The 23280-nt window shown below is 35.0% G+C and overlaps 1 protein-coding gene and 1 long non-coding RNA gene across 5 annotated transcripts in view; one reads left to right on the forward strand and one right to left on the reverse strand.

The window, feature by feature from the left end:
* The window catches only part of LOC135138145 (uncharacterized), a 63314-nt gene that overhangs the window by 7648 nt on the left and 32386 nt on the right, over positions 1–23280 (forward strand). The gene's annotated exons all lie outside the window — the stretch shown is intronic.
* Positions 6930–12432, reverse strand: LOC135138138 (uncharacterized). 2 transcript variants are annotated; one of them, XM_064068022.1, is made up of 5 exons: positions 12308–12432; positions 11055–11351; positions 10499–10591; positions 8509–8586; positions 6930–7371 (listed from the first exon to the last, which is right to left on the reverse strand). In XM_064068022.1, the coding sequence occupies exons 1-5, from the start codon at positions 12393–12395 to the stop codon at positions 7256–7258; spliced, it is 672 nt and encodes a 223-aa protein (XP_063924092.1). In that variant the 5' UTR covers positions 12396–12432; the 3' UTR covers positions 6930–7255. The 2 variants fall into 2 exon arrangements, with proteins under 2 accessions (XP_063924092.1, XP_063924093.1); XM_064068023.1 differs by having other exon boundaries at positions 7278–7385.

A 23280-nucleotide genomic window follows, 5' to 3' on the forward strand; every position in this document is an offset into this window, starting at 1 on the left:
TGGGAGTAGAATGTATAAAAACACTATGAAAGTAATTGCCAAAGGCGTTAACAATGTCTGCAGGATTTGAGATTTCTTCGTTGTTATAACACATGACTCCCGGGATACGCGTAGAACCTTTTTTGTTTTGGATGTAAGCCCAAAATTTGCTGGGATCATTGATGATTGAATTTTCTATAGATGAAAGGTAGTGATTGTGTGCCTCTTTAATAAGTTTCTTGCATTTTGCACGCTGAGTATTAAATAGGTGATAGGACTGGTCACTTCTGAGTTTTTTATGCTGTTTGTATGTAGACCACTTAAGGCGTAAGTTCCTTATAATTTCGGATGAGAACCAAGGTGGGTAGTACCGGCGATCACGATAAACAGATTTCGGAACAGATAAATCAAAAAGACTGTACAAATTATCATAAAATATTTTACATGCTAAATTGACATTGTTAATATTTTCCAAAAAGGACCCATCAGCGTTTGCAATTAGTTCATAGAGAAGAGGAAAGTTCGCTTTCTTGAAGTTGTAGTGCGAAACACTATTATTCATACGGAAAGAGCTGGGAGGTTTGCCAGACTGGAAATTTAGATTCAGCTCAAGCGCTGGGTGATGGAAATCTTCGTCGACCAACGGACAGATAGCATTTTCGACAGAACATTCAAGATTAGAATATATCAAGTCCAAGAGCCTTCCATATCTATTTACAACAGTATTAAATTGCTGTAGGTTGTTAAAATTCTGAAATATATTCAAAGTAGTACAAAATCCGCTATTACTCCTAATTATGAATTCAGGAACATTGAAATCACCAAGAAAGATAACTTGATTATTGCATTATAAAATGACCAACCTTGATTTTGTGTTGTTGAGACTGGATCTGGAATTGATAATGGTAGCTGCACGAAAATTAGCGCCCCAAAAATACAGCGAACTGACATGGACACCATACTATTAGAAACTCCCAATGACTTAAACAGATTGGCGGCTAGCCGCCACCGTTACCTTGGAGACGTTAACTGGTGAGGCTCGTTGGATGATGTCACACACTAGGCGGTCAGAACAAGCCAATGATAGTTGACCACTAAGAATGGCTGAAGAGTATTCGTGAAGATTCGGAAATACTCTTGAAAGCGAAGAACTACGCCCCACGTAAATTTCATGGAATAGATGAAGAATTCCTGATTGACATTTATTTTAAAAAACACCATGTTATCTTGCGCTGTTGAAAAAAAATACTTTTGTTAAACAATGCTGATTTTGACATTCTGATGTCGCTGCACGAATTCTATTCTAATATAATTTTAACAAAAATATACGTCAAAATTCAAAATACCTAAGTATGATGTATTGTACTTCTGGGACAGTTGACAGTTTGCACTGTTTGCCACTTTTTGTGTATTTGTAAGATATTCGATATGTCAAAACGCCTTGGTGCGGAACGTGCCAGAAAATCTAGAGAAAAACGTAAAGAGGTAGGTACTTGATTTTGCTGATCAGAGAAAAAGAAAAATTACGTCACAGACTGTATCGTCAAGGTATTGGCAAAAACACAAATAGGTGCAATGAATAAAAATTAAAAGACATGTTAAGAAAAACATTTCAAAGGTGACCTTTATAACTGGTACTTTTATGTTGCTTATTGGCTTTGTATATTGTAGAAATCTCTTTGGACGAGTTTGTTTACGTTTCATTCATGCAGTCTGTTGAAGGTTATTTGTGTATGATTAATCGAAGCCGATTTCAGACCGTGATGTACTTATAACAACATTGAGTTTTATTAGAGTGCAATAAATTCAAAAGCTATTCAGTATTCACACCTTAGAAGGTATTACAATTTTAATATTATGAACAATTCTGACGTACAGGGTTGCTAAAATGTATGGAAGCAATTGAATATCTCAGGAATGGTTAGCAGGATTTTTTAGAAGTTTGAGCTATACTTAAAAATACTAAAGCTCTACTTCCTGTATTTTTTTAAACTTTAAATTTAATTTGTTTTGAAGATGCAAGACTAACTTTTTTTTAAACAGCATCACAATCGTAAAGTTTTGAATCGAAGAATTTTTTCTGAATTCAGAACTGCAACACATGCATACACTTTTTTTTAACTAAAACGTCAAATAAATTCTAAAATAAAAAATGTAAGTAGTTAGTTTTGAAAATACTGTCATCGATTTTGTGTACCTACTAAAAAGCAAAAAGCTACATCCAGCTTTAAAAAGATTTCAATAAAACACTAAAATGGCAACCTCTAGGTCGACGGTTTCAAAAAAGTTGCGGAGATTTAACGAAACTGGTAATGTTAGAAATCGTCAAAGGACCGGAAGACTAAAAAATGTTACAAATGACGAGAATTCTTTTAATATCATGTTAAACTCGTATTTCAAAATATTTAATAATAGGTTATGCATACTGTAAACAGAATACGGTAAATATGAGTAAGTACCTAGTATATGTGTTCAAAGTCTTTCATCGAGAAGATGAATTCATTGCGCAATATAAGTTAATAGGAACAATCGTAATTCTCATTTTAATTTTTATTCACGACTATTTGGAAAAGTGTTTATTATACTTACATAAAAAAGGAGAGGTGTGTCCTTTCGGCTCATCGTGCAGTGTATCAAAACCACGGTGTATAATAAGTTAGGTGTTACGACGAAGCGTATTCTCCGTGCATCGACTTGACGCCGGTTTAGTCACGATGAGCGGTCGAGAGAGACAGACAGCGGCGGCCTGTAACCTCTCACTTAGATCTGTTTAGCAGCGTTTGGCGGGCTTTTTCCCTCTCTAGGTGTGACAGATTTTGCTAGGTTTTTTCTGCGATTTCTTACTTGTTTTTTGATTTATCAATAAAAATGGGTAGAAAATGTGTTGTGCCTAATTGTTCTAGCGGATACAATGGTAATCCCGAAAAAGTGTCGGTGTTTCGGGTACCTAAAGACAGATTATTGGAATGGCACTTTTATTGCAGTAGTGAACTGCTGCTTTTGAACAACACTTTGCACTAAAAAATACTGGTCGTCGCTATAGTAATAGTAGGCATTTTACGTTGAATTTTATTTTTACTTAAAACAATTACTCCCTTTTTATCGTTTATGTGTTATGTTTTAACATTCAAGAAACAGAATTTATGTTTATTTTCAGAAGGTTTTTGAATGCGATATGTATTTTTTTTTATTCCACATAAACTATATTTTTTGCAGAGATTTTTCGGCACAATTCGACAAGCAGGTTGTGCCAATGGACATTCCTTATCTATAACTCTTTGCAGCTATACCGAATGTTATCGGACTATAAATTATTAAAACCTCCGAAATTTGGTAATTGCATACAGATGCAGGAAAATAGTACCTAATGCAAATCATTCGTTATCATTTAATGACTCCAAAAATATTTTTGAAACAAATACCAGAATGCGGGAAAAATCATGTTGACAAAATAAAAAGGAAAATTGAATATATTTTAGATACAGATTCACCGATTAACGAAATAGACGAACAACTATTTGAAGATGTCACTACAACTAAAATTGTTGACAACATCATTTATTAGTCAGCTGGATTTGTCGCAAAAAAATTGTACAATACTTCAAAATGTAATATTTGCCGTGAACAGTTAGGGTAAATGTGTACAAGAGTACGCACTTAGTGTAAAACTGTCAATAACTTTTTAATTATTTTGGATAGACAAATTTTATGACATGGGTTCGTCATATACATGTTTAGAGATCAGATATATTTAATTGTACGTCCCAAGACCACTATATTTTAAGAGTAATTTCAATTTTTGTCAAGATGTGTAAATCCGCACTCTTAGACAGTCCACTGCACAAGAGTGCGCACTTGAACGCTTATGAGTGCGCATTACATTTTATGAAAAAAATCTTTATTTCTAAGGTGAAAATAAATAGGGACAAGTGACTACAGACTACACATACAACGGGATCCATATTTCTTCGTACTCTACGGGTCTTGAAATTCGAGAAAACGTAAAAGTAGAGAGTCGGTCGACGGACTCGATCACAATACTTCATTCGCTTACGCTCAGGAAGTAAAAATTAAAAAACAAACATCACCATAACCACCACCACACAACTTGAGAAGCAGTACAAAGTAGTAGAGTTAAATAATTCATTATAGTAGATATCATATGTATCTATAAGACTACGTATCGCAAGTATTGCGCACTCTTGTACATTTGTACATAACCTAATGTTTTCAAAGTTAAAAGCTTTTGATGTATAGAAAGTATAAAACTGCTAGTGTATAACGACACCTTAAAAGTTACAGCTAATGAACATTATTACTGTAAAATAAAAGAACTGGTACGTACCTTACAAAAAACTAAAACTATGAGCTGTAAAAATTACATCCACACAACGCGTAAACATAAAATCGTCAGTACGATCAAACTATAAACTATATACAGGTCACTGTTGCACCTTTATCTCAAGTTTAGCATTTGATTGTGAATGGTATAACTTCATCTTACCCAGATGGCACTAATAAGCAGAAATCATCAGTGCGTACTCTTATACATATGCGCACTCTTGTACACATTTACCCTATATAACAAAGAAGATCCATGTTCTAGTACATTTGAATTTACTAGTACAAAATCCAGGGGGTGGTTAAACCATCCAGATTTGTTAATGTTTAATATGTTCCGATGGGTGGAATGGATACTTATGAAATATATCGATTTTGTGGATGTATTCGATGCAACAATTGAAGAGCTATCCGCAACAAAAATTTTTATGACTATTTACTTTCCTTTTTCTTGTGAAGAGCATAGAATGGAATTATTTTCAAAGGCAATATATTTTTACACAATTATGCGAATTAAACAATTTTATAAACAGGAACAAGAGAAAACAACCAAGGCATGTGCAGAAAAAAGAAAAGAGTCTCGATTACAGACTACGTAATAATGGTAAATTTTTATTTCTCAAACAGTAAAGCAGATAATGGTTAATGGATATTTTTTAGTTGTCTTGTCAAACGAACAGAACTGAGTGAAACTAATATAATATGTGAAGGCGAAAAGAACTATCTTTAACAACGAGCTTACATTCATCTTTTTAAATAAATTATTATTTTAAAAATGTTTAAAGTTTTTATTTTAATACAACGGATAATTAATTTTGATGATTTTTTGACCTAAATGGCTTTAATTCCGACAAATACTTCTCCCGTCTCTTTCCCGTCAGTGCGATTAAATGATGGCCGCCCTCTTCTGTTTCTCTCACTCCAAATCTGTGACTAGTTGGGGACACGTTTCACGCGCTCGTCGGAACACCTAACTTATTATACACCGTGATCAAAACTAAGTATATCGTTTACCTTACAAATATGACTAATTTGTTTGTATGAATGAAACACAAATATTGCACACTTAGCACCAAAACTTCGAATAGATAATTTTCAATATTCACTACTTTAAATTAATAGCTATCTACACACACAACACTGTACATTGACACTGTTTAATGAAGTGGCAGGATTTAACCACAGCTTTATCTAGACTGATGGGTATATTTGCAAAGAACTAAGTAGGTACACATAGATTGTGATAACTTCTTGAACTATCAAATCCTACGATATAAATTTTAGTAGTACCTTTTATAGGGACAGCATTATCAGTAAATGTTATGAGTTATTTATTTTGTGACTCTACCATCTTCAGACAACTACCTACACTTTCTGCATCGTTTCAATTTATCTACCCATCTAAATTATCAGTTTTTTTGGCGAAAATATGTTGTCAATGTTTTTATAAATCTGTCGGTTGCTCAAATCTGGTGTCAAACCTTTTAATTCGTTGTGACATTGATGAGGGCTTCTTTCAAAATTACCTGTTTTCTCGGCATTGCTGACAATTTTCAGAAATTTGTCATGAAATTTTAAATTTGAATTTTTCACTACCAACAGTGTAGAAATAACTTCTAGAGGAATTTTATTTAGTACCAACCTAATTCAACAGGTTAATTTTGGGCAAATAGTAAATGTTATCATATTGGTTAATAACAATCAAGCTGCAACCAACAACACTTATCTTTTTTTATGTCAATACATCGGAAGAATGTCACGTAGAGATGTGTTTGATTTGAATGTATTTATCACCTCAAAACAGAGGACTAAAATTAATAATAAGCCTATGAGAATCTTACTCTTATTTTTAATCATTATTAAATAAAGACGTTTTCTTAATTTCATCATTAAAAAATGAGAGTGATTAATTTTATTAAATTTATTTTACTTACCTATCTAATAAAAAAAGTATGTCGATCGCTAGTTTCATCCCGATGACATAATTTATTATATGTGCATTATTTTTGTACGTTCGTCATATAACTTTATTCTTTTGCACTATTTTTCTAGTCTTGAATTTTATTAAGTTCAATTTTTAAAATTAAATTGAGGGCCATTGAAAGACTCCGCCTCTTCTGTGTGATTAGTCCGCATGGATGCTGAAAATAACGTATCCTTTTGGTTGCTTTGTACCCTAGACAGGGAAGCAACCCTGTGCAATGATTGGTCCACCACCAAAGCGAGTAAACACTACATCAACTGCCACGTTACAGAGTGAGACAAAATCCCTGCAGCGTCAAGTTGAAAATAACCATTGAGCCAAATATTATGGTATGTCGGCGAATGTAAATTACAGCCGAATATTTTAATTCCTACCTATAACCTGCAACGGTATCTTTGATGAAAAATTTGTTTGTGTCTACCAAATAATATAATGAAAATTTTATTTTGTTATGATTATGGGAACTCATTTTAAAAGAATTACGAAATTATTTCCTCTTTTACGTGCTATTGAACACGTAGCTTTGATAAAGATTATTCAATAGTAGATAATTTTTTTTTTGGAAGTATTGATGACAAGAAGCAAGTAATAAATAATGCTGCAGAATTTTCAATAAGGCAAATAATTGTAAAACACAACTAAATTTATTGTAAAGGAAAAAATTAAATATACATAAAATATAACTAAAGAAATATAAATTCTTCTTCAACAAATTCTCGTTAATTTATCTCCTGATTATTTCAAAAGAAAAACTATACAAACACCTCCTGTTCTTCCTATTTTAAAATTATTAGACTCATTTATAAATTATGTAACGTTAAATAACGTTTCGGTTTTTCCATAACCAGTACATGCCACCAATTTACCAGTTGTTCCGACAATTAACAGGTGGCTCGCCATTTGACGTAGAAATAGCCTTCGACTTATTTTTGTTGGAGTAAATTTTCATGTTTATACTTCAAAAGGTTGGGGTATCTTTCTTTCTTGCCTTTCTATTTTGTATTGTACGTATTTACGAACACAGTAGATCATTGGTGGTACTACCAGAACGGCCACGATTATAAAAACTAAAACAAAAACACTGAATTAACCCTCGGATGCCCAAGCCTGGGTCAAATTTGACCCACGAACCACTTTTTTGTGATTCTTTTCTTCAATCTCTTAAATTTTTTCTCCTGAATTTTATTTTTTGCCTGTTTTGGTGTTGTCAACAATATGTGAATACTTGCCGCCACTTGATTTTAGTTACATGATAGTTATCACATATTTGTTGCAGTGGGTCAATTTTGACCGACTTTGGGTCTTCAACTTATAGATGTTTTAACAAGATGTTAAATGAGTAGGCATGTAATAGATAAACAAAAAGATGGTCTTTGGTTCAGTTTATGAATTTCCTAAACCTTGCGGCCATAAATGCATACATTATATATATAAAATATAAAACTCAGTTTACGGACCAAGTGTTTCTTGAAGAAGACGATTATTTCTCAAAGAGATCGGTCTTCAGCTAGTGAAGCCTACCATTCAAAGACGGGTTGATAATGGATTTAATTGTGTTCCTCGAGGTGTATAAATGGTAATTGGCACTGTAGTTGATACAAAAATAGTTACAAGGATAGGGAATCCAGAAACGAAAAAAGAGAAAAATGTGGGCTTTGTGTCGGTAATGCTAACAAATATTCTGATAAATGCGGACAATGCGGCATTTTTTGTTGCAAGGCACAAGTAACAATTGATGTGTTAAAAATGTACCAAAGCTGTACACAATAAAACTATCGAATTTGAAGTATTTTATTGGTATGTTATCTTAAATCTTAACTGTTGTTTTTTTATAAACAAATATTTCTTTTATTGATATTAATGACAAAAATTTTTGTTTTGTGACCTTTTTTTCATTAATACATAATAAATAGGCAATTGGAATTTGAAATAATAAAATCTAAAGCAAAATTAGGATGGGTCAAATTTGACCCAGCTTGGGTGTCTATGTAAAAAAAAAATAGCTTAGGCATCCGAGTGTTAATGACATAAAAATTTCATAATTTCGTGCGTAACAATAGAAAAAGTATAGTGTCTTATTATACTAAAATGGTAAGCTACTACGATCCTAATGCGAAAGGCCGACTCGGTATTGTCAACCAAATAATCTGAATTATGTCATAAATTTGTTTAGTTTGTATGTATTTTCAGTAATCGTACTGTACCTATACTACTAGCCTCCGAATGTTGTCCCTCATTCTTCGTTATATTCCTATTTAGAGCAGGGGATCTTGTGACGTGATCTATAAAAAACAAACTCCAGTTAAATAAATGTATAAACAATATTACTGAAGATCAATCTACACCTCTTTTTCTTTATGACTGAAACGATTTTTAAAAATATTTAAGACGAGTCGAAACAAAAAAAAAGTTAAACAAATCGTTAGGTTATTTAGATCGTTAAAGTCAAAACGACTGATTGGAGGTCGTTATCATAAACTATAACCAAAAAGAGTAAAATTTTGGTGAACTATTTCATCACGTATATTTAGAAATCAATATTAATTATGTATTTATCGAGACTTCGGCACGCGATTATCACTAGCATTATCTGTTTGCAGAACGCTATAAAGCGTAACGGAACAATTGTGGACTTTTTTTTATCAGAAATTAAATACAAACATGGATTTTTTTCGAGATGACGAGAAAGTGTTTAAACAAACTGCCTCGACGTTATCTTACCAAGTTTCACGTAAAGATAAAAAAATTTCTAGCCATTTGTCAAAACAATTTTACGTCAAATTTTTAAAAGTTATGTCGTCTTTAACGATTTTTTTAAATAGGAAGGTGTAATTTTGATTGCATTACTTGATAAAGCTTATTTTTGTACCTTGATGTAGGGGTTGCACAACAAAACAAAATGAAATATTAAAGAAAGAAAACAATACGTTGGGGTAAAAATTTATGCTATTGAAATTGTTCAAACTGTTCCCCATTCACTATATTTAACAGAAACCCAGGCGGTGGTAGGCCTGATTAACGGAATTTTCGATACTCTGGGGACTTATACTAGTTATTACATGACGAATTCGTGCTTTTAAGTCGTCTAAAATTATCGGGTTTGTTCATGTAAACACGATTTTTTAAATGCCCCCATAAAAAAAAACAAACCAAGGGGTGTTAGATCCGGAGACCTAGGTGGCCATTCCATTGGTCCACGCCTTCTAATCCACTTTCCCTTTGACAGATTTTTGTTTTAATTTTTAGTTATTTATTATGTTTATTTAGTTTGTTATTAATTTTTTCCATTTTTTCTTGTTATGCAACCCCCACTTCAAGTTACATTTTCATATGTAGAAAAAATAACCTTTATCAAATAATCCGATCAAAATTAGGTATCTCATTTAAAAAAGTCATTGATGACGTCATAACTTTTACAATTTTGACGCAAATTTTTTGACAGATGTCAAAAGGTGAAGAGTAAAATGAAAGGCTTGACATGTTTGTGCATTTTTTTTTAACAAATGCTGCGCTTTTAATGAATTTTGTGCATTTCTTTATCTTAACCTTGTATATAAATATTTGGAAACGTATCGAAAACCCCAGAAGAACGAAACTCATGATCTGGTCATACCTGTGTAGTTTAACAGAAATTAAAAACAGAAATGTTGATTTATATTATGATTTAAATTTATTTGTTTTCAGTGCGACGTCAAAACTTGTGATACCATCAAACCACTTTGTAGTCACACCATCACACTGATAACAACTGATAAGATGCAACGATGCGCAAATTCCACCCGAACCTATTTACATTTACTGTTTAGATAATATTTTTACTATATCTTGCGTAAAAACCAATTATCCTGCTACTTTACATTTCTTAACAAAAAAAAGGAACGCAAATACTTAATATTGTTACGTTTGACGGGCGAATAATTAGTTGGGCATAGGTTAAAACTCAACAATTTATTCCTTTCATTTCCCGACTGTGGCCTCTATTTAAATCCAAATTTCGGCGATCCAGCTCTTTCTCGAATTGGGTATTCGCGACTTCCGCTTCCAGGCTTTTCGAGCTTCTATCCGCGCGGCCGATGAGTCAGACTACATACGAGAAACAACGCGTACATTCTAGAAGACACATAGGCGTCGTACCGGGGCGGCGTATGGGCTTATTTTGTAACAATATAAAACTTGTTTGTATGTACCACCTACCTGGATTAACATCAAGTTGACCGTCGTTTTTTCTACAATCCGGATGAATGCAATCGACATGGCATGGGTGTGTTTCGGAACCGTTTCTGCACACTGAAATGTACTTTTGTCAATAAGTAAATTTATAAACTTTCAAACACACTAAAGTTGGTAATATTTTAACGATACGAAAAATCAATAATTTTACTTTACCGTAGTTGACAGGTTTGACTTCAAATCAGGACAGTTAAATTCAGCTGAAGATGTATGACTAGAAACGTGCATAATTAATAAAGAATTTAAGAAAATAAAATTAAATGCAATTTATTTATTTATTAATTTATTTTTGGTTTTATTTATTTTTTATTTTTTATTTAGCGCTAAGCTTTCAAGTGATTAAATTTGTATTATATTTAGAAATACTAGGAAATAATTAGCGTGTAAACAGTAGGTATTATTAGACTGAGCTTATCTGTCAGCTGATAATCAAGGACAGCTACTTGACAACGATAAATAAATTACCTAAGTTAATCACTATAATGTACTTACTACAAAAAACGTAAATACATGGACTTACCTTTCGAAATTTTCCAAAAAGCATCGTTTGAGACACATTTAAAGGTTACGCTATCCAAAGGACCATCAGCTATTTTCACTAGTGTCAAATTGCAGACAACTTGAACCTTTTCGGGGGTGGATACAATTTCATATTTGTAACATTCATGAAGTTTACTTTCGGGATGGTAGGTAGAGGAACGGGTTTTTTCCCTCAAATAAATACGGAAGTCTTCGCAGTTGCATGCTACAGCTGTTATATTACTTTCTTTTATGTGAATCAGACTTCCTTCAAAGGAAAGAAAATCTTGAGCAACGTCTAAAAAAATTAAAATCGTTATCATTGTATCTGTTCGTAGGTACAATATTATTTATTTTTGAATTGTTGAAAGGAGTCAGGAAAATGTAGCTATAATGAAAAAAAAATTGAAAAAATGAGACAAAAGGAAACAAATAAAGAAAACAAAAAAAGTGGATAGTTCATTAATAGTATTAGATAATAATAAAAAGATGTAATATCATGACTTAAAATTACGATAAGTATTTCCAGCAGTCGCCAGTGCGTCTATAGTAGGTACTTCATTTTATCAGATAGTTCCGCATTATTTGCGCTTTCATCATAAAATGAGGCGTAGAAATTGAACGCAAATAAAATAATATCGTTTTGATTTATATTATAATTATTTCGTTGCACCAGATGTATCATGTGGTTGCTATGTTGTATAAGTCAAAAGTTGTATTTTTATAAATTTTATTTTTAAATTTGATTGTCTCGATAAACCTCAACAAATATTTGCGTTGAATTATCAATTTTCTCGGAAGAATGGATTAATCAATTTTAACGACACCGGTAACTGTTTTAAAAATAGATAGATACTCCGATCATAAATGATACAACACTTAATAAAAAAAAGTTAGGAAGAAATAAATGCCTGAGTTTGGTGGTTAATTGACATAACTATGTCGCCATCATTTATAGCCAGTGTAGATTAAGGGAGGACACACATTTAAACTAGGTCAGAAAATTTATTTGTTTTACGGATCTGATGTTCTGAAAAAATGTTAAGTTCCATTTTGTGGCGTAACCTACTTAGACGCAATCGCAGTCAACAAATTTACGACGCCGGTACAAAAACCAACAAAATTTTTGCAAACAGGGTGACGTGATATTTTTATAAATACACATTGATAGATTTTCCAAAAAAACGCATTCGTATTTGATAAGGTAGATAAAAAAGAGAGTAGGTCAGTTTTTTGTTACAATTGATTACTCACCCTGCGAATTTTCCGGCGAAAAAGTCTCTTGACGGGTTAGCGGAAGTAGAGCTGACATGGTTATCAAAAATACTGTAAAAATCGACATGTTGTTTCACTGAGAACGTCTAACGAAAAATGAGCTTTCTTAACCAATGCTTGTAAGGTAATAATTTAATCAGATAAGATGCAGATAAGTGATAAAAATCATAACCTCGACTAATGGGAGTACAATTGAAACAAACAACACGAATTAAAAATAATAATAGAAAATAATCAAGTTGTGTTTGAAATTTTATGAATTTTGTTGTCTCGTCGTCGCCTGTTGCAAATGTTACTCGTGATTCATAGTCATAACAATCCAACGTTTGCATGCAGTGTTTTCTGATCAGTAGGCACCCAGTAATTCAAGCGGTGTGGAACTTGCTACTTGCGACATGAAAGCGGCAAAGTCTTATTGGGCCCATTGTACCTTCCCCAAGTCCATATCAGGGTGTTTCCCCGCTCCTCTACTCGTCAAGCCACCCAACCGGTTGAATGTACTTGAGTAATGCAGAGGGTGGAAACTCCCTGATATTTGCCATACTAGGCCAGATGTCCCCTAGTATGGATTCCCTGTAGGAGGCTAGGGCTGGACACTCACGAAGAATGTGCTCAGCTGTTTCCTCTTCTTCATTGCATCCACGACAGATTGGATCTGTTACCACCCCTATCGTATGTAGATGTTTGTTAAACTGGTAATGTCCCGTAAGGAATCCTACCAGTTTACGCAGTTTGTCCCTTGAAAGTGAGAGATAAAATTTGGTCAACTTACGGTCTGGTGTCGCCATACAAGCTCTACTATGCCGACAGCTCCTCAACTTCACCCATATCTGCTCATGGCGTCTCTGGGTGTATTGCTTTACGAGTTCGTTGGAGAGGGTGACCGAAGGCGTGATTGCCGGTTCTGGTCCCCAGAAGGGCATGCGCGCGGCTCGCTTCGCCATCTCATCTGCCCTCTCGTTTCCTTCGTTGCCACTGTGTAATTTGATCCAACAAAGTTCCACACTATTCCTCTGCATTACATACTTTAGCGTTTGTCTGCACTCCCAAACTAGCCCAGATCGAACCATACAGCTGTCCAGGGCTAGTAGTGCCGACTTGCTGTCAGTAAGTATGCCTATTGATTTGTTGCCGATTTCACGTTCACCAATGATTCTAGCTCCCAGCATTATTCCCATCAGTTCTGTTTGTAGGACAGACGTGTGGGTGCCGAGAGGTACACTGATTTGTGCGTTGAGTTGTTCGGAGTAGATGCCGGCTCCTGAACCACTATCTGTTTTGGCACCATCGAGATAGATATCTATGTCGGCTCGTCCTTCTGAATTATCATTCATTGATATTCTATATGTCTTCTCATATATTATTTTGTGCCCATTCGGTCACAACCCATCCTTAACAAGGGTATTCTGTTGAACGCCTCCGTTAAGATCCGAGTGTGCTTCGTTGTGCGGCCTTGCTTGTTCCATACGCCCAGAGAGTGAAGTCTTAGAGACGTCGTCATTGCCGCTTCCTCTATGTAAAGGTTAAGAGGTGCTAAGCAAAGAAGAGTCTCCAGAGCCGCTGTGGGAGTGGTCCTCATTGCTCCTGTAACACTGAGGCACGCCGTTCTCTGAACGTGTTCAAGTTGCAGGGCTGTTGTTTTTTGTCTGGCTCTGGGCCACCAAACTAAAGCTCCATAGCACAGCATCGGTCTGACTATTGCCGTGTAGATCCAGAGGGCGATCTTGGGATTTAAACCCCACGACCTTCTCACCACCCTACGACATTGCCAAAGAGCCGAGCGTGCCTTTCCACTTTATCATCTACATGCTTCTTCCAATTCAGTCGCCAGTCCAATACAACTCCCAGATATTTGACTTCGTCCAAAAGTTGAAGCGTTGTGTTAAATATTTTTGGCATCTGTAGTGTACCAATTTTCCTTTTCCTAGTGAACAGGATTAGTTTCGTCTTTTCTCCATTAACGGAGAGGGTATGCCTGCTGCACCATTCCTCGACTATTTTTACTGCAGCTTGCATTATCTCACATAATGTATCTGCGTTTTTTCCTGTTAGCAGAATGACTAGATCGTCCGCGTATCCAATTGTGTGGTAGCCAAGATCATTGAGGCGTCGTATCAGGCTGTCAACGACAGTATCCCACAGTACAGGAGAGAGAACTCCTCCCTGAGGACATCCTCTGTCTACAACAGCCTCGATCTCAGTGCCACCTACATTAATCATTACTTCCCTATTCCTCAGCATGCCGGCCACCCACCTACTTAGGGTGGGGTCCACGTCGTGCTCTCGTAGGGCTAGTTCTATGCTTTTGAAGGTCGTTTTATCAAACGCTCCTTCAATATCCAAAAACATTCCTAAGGTGAAGAGTTTGTTCTCCATCGCCCACTCTATACGGTTTACAACTGTGTGTAGGGCCGTATCGGTGGATCTTCCTTGGATGTAGGCATGTGGGTTCGAATGTAGAAGTTGCTTGCTCAAAGCAGTCTCCCGAATCTCTTTTTCGTTTAGTCTTTCTAGCGTTTTCAGCAAGCTAATTGGTCTATAGGATTCAGCCAAGGTGTAATCTTGTCGTCCTGGCTTAGGTATAAAGATAACCTTTACTTTTCGCCATGCATTTGGTATGTAGCTGAAAGCCAGACACGCCCGAAGCATTGGCAACAAAATAGGGCGTAGTCTGCTCATTCCACTCTGCAGGAGGGCGGGATAAATACCGTCAACTCCTGGAGATTTGTATGGGGAAAATCTGTCCACTGCCCACTCCAGTTTTGCCTCCGTGACTACCTTTGCCGCCAGCGCACAGTCCTTCGGAGAAGGTTGAGTACCGGCTACATCCCTTTTGGAATGGCAGGTAGTCCTTGTGCTGTGTGGAAACATGGTCTGCAGCAAAAGTTCTGCGGACTCTTCTAAGGTGGCTGTAAAGGTGCCATCTTCTTTCTTTGGGAAATCTAGTTGATGTGTGTGGTCCTTCGAAAGAACTCTCTTCAGCCTTGCGGCCGAAGCAGTCGACGTTATGTCGCTGCAGAAGGATCTCCACGTTTCCCGTTTCCTCTTTCTTAATTCTTTCTTAAGGTCTTTCCGGTGCTGTTTATAGGCTTCCCAGTCTTCAGTTTTCTTAGTGTTTTTTGCTCTATTGAAAAGTTTTCTTAGCCCCGATTGAAGTAGGCTGAGCCTTCGGTTCCACCATGGTGTACCTTTGCCCAGACCTTCCTACTTTAGGGGTCAACTTTTCTCATACGCTGACATTAGAGAGTCGTTGATAATGCTCAAGATTTTCTCTATGTCTTCTGTCGATCTGTATTCTGTTGGTATAGACTGCACGAAGGTCCCCAGTCTGCCGTCCAGTTCTTCGTTGTATAAAGCCCAGTTCGTCAGCCTAGGATTCCTGTACGTCTTTGTCTCCATGTCTATACATTTTAATGTATACATGATCCATCTATGGTCTGACACTGACGCCTTTTTAGAAACGTGCCATCCCATTATATATTGTGAGATATCTCATGTAGCCAGTGTAATATCTATTACTGACTGACTACGCGATGTTACGAAAGTTGGTTCGCAGCCTCGGTTGAGAATCTCTAGATTTGTTGATAAAAGATATTCAGCTAAGGTTCTTCCTCTATCATTAGTGTCTTTGCTCCCCCACAGCAGACAGTGGGCATTCGCATCGGTACCGATGATGAGGTTAATATTTCCGGTATCACAGTGTTCCACCAAGTTCGCCATTTCCATGTTGGACATGGTTCCTGTGCTCCCTGTGGTAAGCACACGGATGCTATTACCAGTTGCTCTTCGCCTCTTCCTATGTTACACTTAACATTTACCGCAGTCACATCCCTGGAGCTGACCTGAGGTAGGAGGACGGCTTTAATTTTCCTGGGAATGTAGATGCATGTCCTTGGAGATTCCATTGTGGTACCAGAAACAACAGTGCCATTTAAATTGCTCAACCCTGCTATCCTGGATTTTACTATCCATGATTCTTGAATTATTGCTATAGTGTTCTGCATCTTGTCTAGACGACGACACAAAACAGTCGTCGCCATGCGACAATGCTGCAAGTTAATCTGAATGAAATTTATCTGCTGCAGCGCCATCTCTACAACCAAAAAAATCCCATACCTGTCCGAGGAGACACGAGGCATATGTCTCAGGCGGGCCCGCCCCCACTGGTAGAGGCTTCATCCCCTGGGGTTTCTACCTCTTCCATAGGGGTCTGCCCTTCCTGAGCCGACGCCTCGTTCTCCTTGAGTTTCAGGTTGAAAGAGGACAGCATATAGTTGATTTTGCCCTCTCTCTCCCTAATTATCTTAGCCTCATCCATCCCAAGACCAAACACAAAGAGGTTGCCTGGAAAGGCAGCCTCGGACTTGGCCTCGCGATGGAAAAGAAGCCACTTTTTGACGTGGTCCCATTGGTTCTGACCCTCCAGGCGGCGAAGTACGACTCAAGCATCCACCGGTGGTCCCGGTATCCACAGGGTCGCCCTCACCAGCCTTGGTAGCTCAGCCAAGGGGACCACGTTAAGTTGTGCGCCCTCCCACAAGGGTGTTAGGGAGCGCACTGTTTTTTGTAGCCATTTCAGGGACAACTCGTCTTCACAGGTTATCCTTAGGATTTCCCCTGTATACTTGATGCCCCTGAAAGTGGCTGCCTGTCTATCCGATGCCAAACACTGGTCAAGTTGCCTGTCCAGCGCTCCCATGAGGCCCTTTTGTACTATCTTCACCTGGTCAGCAGTCAGCTTACCAAGTGGATGCTGCACATCAACCACAGCTACACGGAGATGACTTGCAGCCGCCTCCCTGTAGCTCTGTTCTCTAGAGGTAGTCTCCTGCCTCCTCATCCTCTTTTGCTTTTCAGCTGCCGGAGATTCCGAACTAGCCGCTCCACCAGATTTACTATCAAGTTTTGTTCAAGGAGATTTATGAAAAGCGGTAAAAAAAACATTCCCTAAAGATATAATTGTTCTACCTCTCTTGCTCTACTTCGAGCAAGTTGTTATAACCCACTAGGCAGCAGAGCAGGAGTGTGCAAAATTGGAGCAGTATACGTTTCTTTGGCGTGCATACCAACAGACTATATCTCATTACTTGAAAATATTTTCTTACTCTTCTGATAGAACTTATTACGGAAGCAAAAAAAACTTTTGGTCATTTGTTGAAAGACCTACCTTTTTTGGAAACGGAGGGTATTACAATTTCCGTTAATTCTATGGAACTGAAAATTTATTTCACGCTTGTATTAGTTCTGGGAGACAATCTAGGTGTAAATTCTTTGCTAGGATTTCAAGAAAGTTTTTCATCAAATTTTTTTTGTCGAATTTGTAAAACTCCTAAAGAAATAACGAAAACTCAAAACGCTGAAGATATCTTAACACTTCTTACAAAAGAACCATATGATAATGATGTTTCCTCTACTTCCTACGGATTCAAGAAATTTGCATATTCCATCAGCTCCAACATTTCCACTGTACAAAAAATATTTCACTGGACTTAATGCATGACGTATTAGAAGGTATTCTGAGATACGGCATGGCACATATTTTAAATTACTTAATTTATGTAAAAAAATATTTTACTTTGGACAATATTAACAAGAGAATTCAACTTTTCAAATTTTCGGAAGTCGATTTAGGAAATCCTATGCCAGAAATTAAAGCAGATCATATAAAAAAGAAGCATATTGTAATGAGCGCGTCAGAAATGTTATTTTTTTTACTTATTTTGGTATAATAGTGGGTGATCTAGTTCCAGAAATTGACGTATCCTGGGAGTTGTATATAAGTTTGTACCAAATATTGCACATTTTGTTAAGTAGAGTTATATCTAAAAATACCGTTCAACATTTGTCTTATTTAATTGAAGAGCATCACACCATTTATTGTAACTTATTTATGGATACTCTTAAGCCTAAACATCATATGTTATTACATTATCTCAGTTTTATTTTAAATGTTGAACCACCTAGGTACGTATGGTCAATGAAGTATGAAGCTCTCCACAAATGGTTTAAGTCTTCTGCACATGTAGTTACGTCAAGGAAAAATATTTTAGCAACATTAGTTAAACAACAACTTCGCTTTTCATATAGAATAATAAGTAAAAAGGGATTTGTAAATGATATTGAATATGGGCCATACTATGACATTAGCAGTTTATTTGATTATAACTATATAGATTTTGCTTAAAACCAGATTCGAAAGCACATTGGTGGAAAATAATAGTTGTAGTTTACATTGGTTAAAAAGCGATAATATAATGTACAAATTAGGTTTTGTGCTGCAAATATCTGACGATGAGATTCCTAAATTTAGTGTTATAAAACACATAATTATGATTGAGAGCACTATATGTTTTATAATAAACCCATTTGTCGTAAATTTTAATTTTCATATTCAAACTTACGAAATTCTATCATGTAACAACTGGATTTTATTGTTAAAAAATGAACTTGTTAACAAAATGCCTTCAAATGTGCATTACACCGGCGATGGTACCAAAGTTATAAGTTTTATGCAATAAGACAGAATATATTATTGCGTAATATCTACCTAATGTTTGATATAGATTGTCAACTTAAGTTAGTATATTTTTTTGTATTCGTATTTGTGTTGAAATCAACATTGTTTTCCTTTTTTATATATAAACAATATAAAATACTCTGAGTTTTCTTCAAAACAGCCCTTTCATAATTTAAATAAACCTTAGAATTGATACAAATAATTCAATATTTTAATTGAAAGAAATGTATAATTGACTGGAATAAATCTTGTTAAATAATATGAAAAACATTCTTTTAATGCAATAATATTTCTATGTTAAATATAATCTTAGTACATATTTGAGACAAATAAAAATTGTTTTACTACAAATAATAATTGTAAATGTTGTTTCAAATAATTTTATTATAAAGTATAAAGTAACTGTTTTTAATTCAAACATATATTTATTTAACTTTGGAGAGATTTACGAACAAATGTTATTTTATTATAAAGAAATAATTTTTTGAATATATCAAAGAAATAAAAATAGGAAAATAAATAAATATTTTATTCCCCGTATAGAAATAACATATTTCTTTGGGCTAAACAAAATTTATTCGCCTTAAACAATCTTTTTTATCTGTGTATGTGTCCATAATGAACAAATTGTCATAACAAATACGTGTCAGCATAGGTTATGACAATAACAATAAATAAATTAAACTAAAAGAAAGTTAAGTTCTTACACGTTATACTTTTCCTGATTTAATATGCATGGTCGACACAGTATTATATGAAATATACTCGGATGCAGTTCACTGAAATTCGGTAAATAAATTCTTTAACAATCGTATGACGATAAAAATCGACATTTTATCATTATATAAATGTTAGAATAACTTTCTCAGTTCGTAGTTTCACAATATATTTTTAATGAAATATTGTGTGCAGTTTGTGCATTTATTCCGTTTAAATTGACCTAGAATAATTGTCATATTGGCTAAAATAATTCAATTTGAGTCGTTCAGTGATTACTTGAGCTTGACGGGCTCCCAGGGGATGTCACAATGCTGCCGATTGGGTTTTGAAGAAGACCAGCTGCTGGAAGTCTTCATCTTGGGTTTTTTTGATACGGCCTGAGTGTAGTTGGAGATGGCTCGTTTGACGGGGTCGTGCACTATGACGAATGAATGAATCAATTTGTGCATTTATTCCGTTTAATTTGTCCTACGATAATCATCACACTAGATAAAATAATTCAGTTTGAGTTGTTCGTTGATTTCTGAGAATAATTTCTAATTTCACTTTGACATTTGGATTTTGCATGGTTAATCCAAGACACGATCGCCGAACTTCGACAGTGCGACGGAACATTTCGCGACAAATCGGATTGGGCGCGAATTTAAAAATACGGTTTTTAAAACTTTTTACAGTGAATGAGTGCGATGCAACGATTTGAAAAAAATACTGGCCGATAGCCCTCTTCGACCTCCACAAAGGCATCACTAAAAACCAATTTGCCATATGTCCAGACTTGGATGCCGCACCCTGTATTATGGTTTAATTTTATTTGTTTTCAATGAAAATAAAGGTAACAATGCGACGTCAAAACTTGTGATCTCATCGACCCACTTTTCAGTCACGCCATCACACCGATAATAATAATTGATAAGGTGCAACGATGAGCAAATCTACCGGCACCTATTACGTTTAGTAGGTATTGTTTAGATAATATGTTTGCTAAGTATATCTTATTGTTTAAAAAGCGATTAAAGGATATTAACTGAATAAACTGTAAAACACATGCTGCTTTACATTTCTTAAAAAAAAAATAAAGGAACACAAATAATGTAAAACTTGTTTGTACCACCTACCTGGATTAACATCAAGTGCCAAAGATCTGCACAGTTTACGAGTTTCTGTAAATGATGCAATTTATTTATTTATTAATTCAATTTTGGTTTTAATTTTTTTATAGTAGGTACTTATTAAATCTTCAAGTGTTTAAATTTGTATTATATTAACAAACAATAGGAAACACTTAGCATGTAATAATAGGTACTAACAGTAGGTAGGACAGCGACTTGTATAAAAAAATTGCCAAAGTTAATCACTGTAATGAACTACAAAAAACGTAAATGTAAACGCTCAATAAAATAAATAATTTTAAGATAGGAAAAAATTTATTGGAAAAGAAAAAATGTAATATCCTAAACACCGAAGTTTACTAGTACTAGTAAATTCTTCTAATTCAATAGTAGGCACAATTTCACAGGTACATTCTTAATAAAAATGTCTTAAAAACTTATACCTACCTAAAAAGTAAAGCTACAAAACAATATCCCCATAAATTGCAAAACACTTTAAAAAGACACTAAGAATATCCCTACATTTAGGTACACAAGAATTGGTGATTACATACAAAGTAGATCAAATAACACATTTTTTTCGTGAATATTTTAAATTTAGTCATTCACAAGCCATCATCTCATCAGTTATCCTTCTGGCAGATTGAGAAGCAGCCTTACGTTTGACCAAGAAGAATTTCGTTCTTGGAATAAATTTTAATGCTCAGAGTGTAATAGTGACGTACAAGATGTGAAATATTTCTTCTCCTTTTTCTGTTTAGTCTCTATTCTGTATTTTACGTATTTCCAGCAAAAGAAGATCATTGGAAGTGCAATCAAAATTGCCAGTATTATAAGTGTGCTGTAGAGTACTAAAAAAAAAAACAATAAATAAGTAAACAACGATTTTAACATGTAACTTTGTAGCAATAGAAAAAATATAGTGCCTTATACCAAAATGATAACGATAACGAAATGAAGTACAAAGAAGTATGGATGTATAACAAAATATATTTTTTAATTCGTAACTTCGCCACATTTAAAATATCGTCTGTAAAACTTTTTAGTTACCTTAGTACAAACATAATAACTATATTATTGTGGGTGTTAAAGTACCTGATGATAACATGCTTACTTAAATTAGGACGTTCATACGAATGTTGAGTTTCATTCTTCATAATACTTTTGTGCGCAGGGCAGGATTCTGCAATGGTACCTGTAAAAATTATATTGTAATTAAGTAAATGGAAACAATATCATGTTCATGTATTAAGAACAAACTATATATACATGTGTATATAAAACTTGTTTGAATGTACTGTACCTACCTGCAACGTCAAGTTGAATATTGTCTTTGTATTCTCGACAGTATCGATATGGGCAATCGATACGACAAGGATGCCACTCGAAAACGTTCCAGCAAGCTAAAAACTTTACAATGTATCTATCTATGTAAACGAATGAATTGATAGATTTCCAAACACATTAGACATTAGACACTATCAACGAAAATGCGCTTATCAGGAAACACAGATACAGAAAATTTTGCAGTTGACAGCTTTCGCGTCCTAAGCGGAATTGTTATCTTCAATTCAACTAAAAAACAAATAAATAATATTAAAAAAAAGTCAAATAAAATTCGCCACACAACTTTTTGACTCGTCCGACAATTTTGAAATGATCTAGATCATATCATAACTAAAATAGATAGATCGTAGGTCTTGCAGAATTTACAGCCCAGAGAAGTTGACAGTTTTGTTCGTAGGTTCCTAATATTTTACAAATACAGTGATCATTTTTAATTAAGATTGCATTTTTTGCATTGCATATTACGTTATCATAACAGTGATATTATTTATGTCGCGGAGATCTAGTAGCTGACATGGAGGGCACGCGATGAAAAACATTTGTAGTACGAGTATAAACAGTGTAAATATATATAGACTTACTCTTTAAAATTTTCCACGAAGCATAATTTGAAGAACATTTCAAGACCATTTTCTTCAAATCATCCTCTGCTGTTTTCACTACTTCCCCATTGTGGACAACCTGCGTTTTCTCAGAGGTGGACACAATTTCGTACGTATAACATCCATGAGTTTTGTTTCTGGATATGTAGCGTTTAACGTGTCCATTTTTGAGTACTAGATGAAAATCCAAGTTCGTACAATTGCATGATATAACTGTGATGTTATTTCCTTCAATATCAAGCTTGTTTCCTTCAAAGAAACGAAAATCTCGAGCTGGGTCTAAAAAATGCAACAACAATGTTTTTTTAAATTTTTGTAAAAATGTGTACACTAGTAGTAGGTAGGTATATCAAACAAACAAATTGTGTTAAATTAACCAAATCAAGCGCGTCGTGAAGGGTTTAATAATAAAAGTTGTGGGGAAGACAGACCGAAGCCTGGATCACTATCTGGAATGATTGACTACTCACCCAACAAATTTTTCTGCGGAACTACTTTTTGATGGGTTAACATTACTAGAGTTAACACGCTTACGAAAATATTTACAAACGTGATTGGCATGTTGTGCAACTATGAATGTAGAATTCGAACATACGAGTTATTTATTAAGGTGTTATCGTTAACCGTAGGAGGCAGGTCATGATAATGACAATCAGG

Source organism: Zophobas morio, unplaced genomic scaffold (assembly GCF_036711695.1).
Source record: "Zophobas morio isolate AGI-343-1 ecotype UQ-CSIRO unplaced genomic scaffold, CSIRO_AGI_Zmor_V1 ptg000030l, whole genome shotgun sequence".
Lineage (NCBI taxonomy): Eukaryota > Metazoa > Arthropoda > Insecta > Coleoptera > Tenebrionidae > Zophobas > Zophobas morio.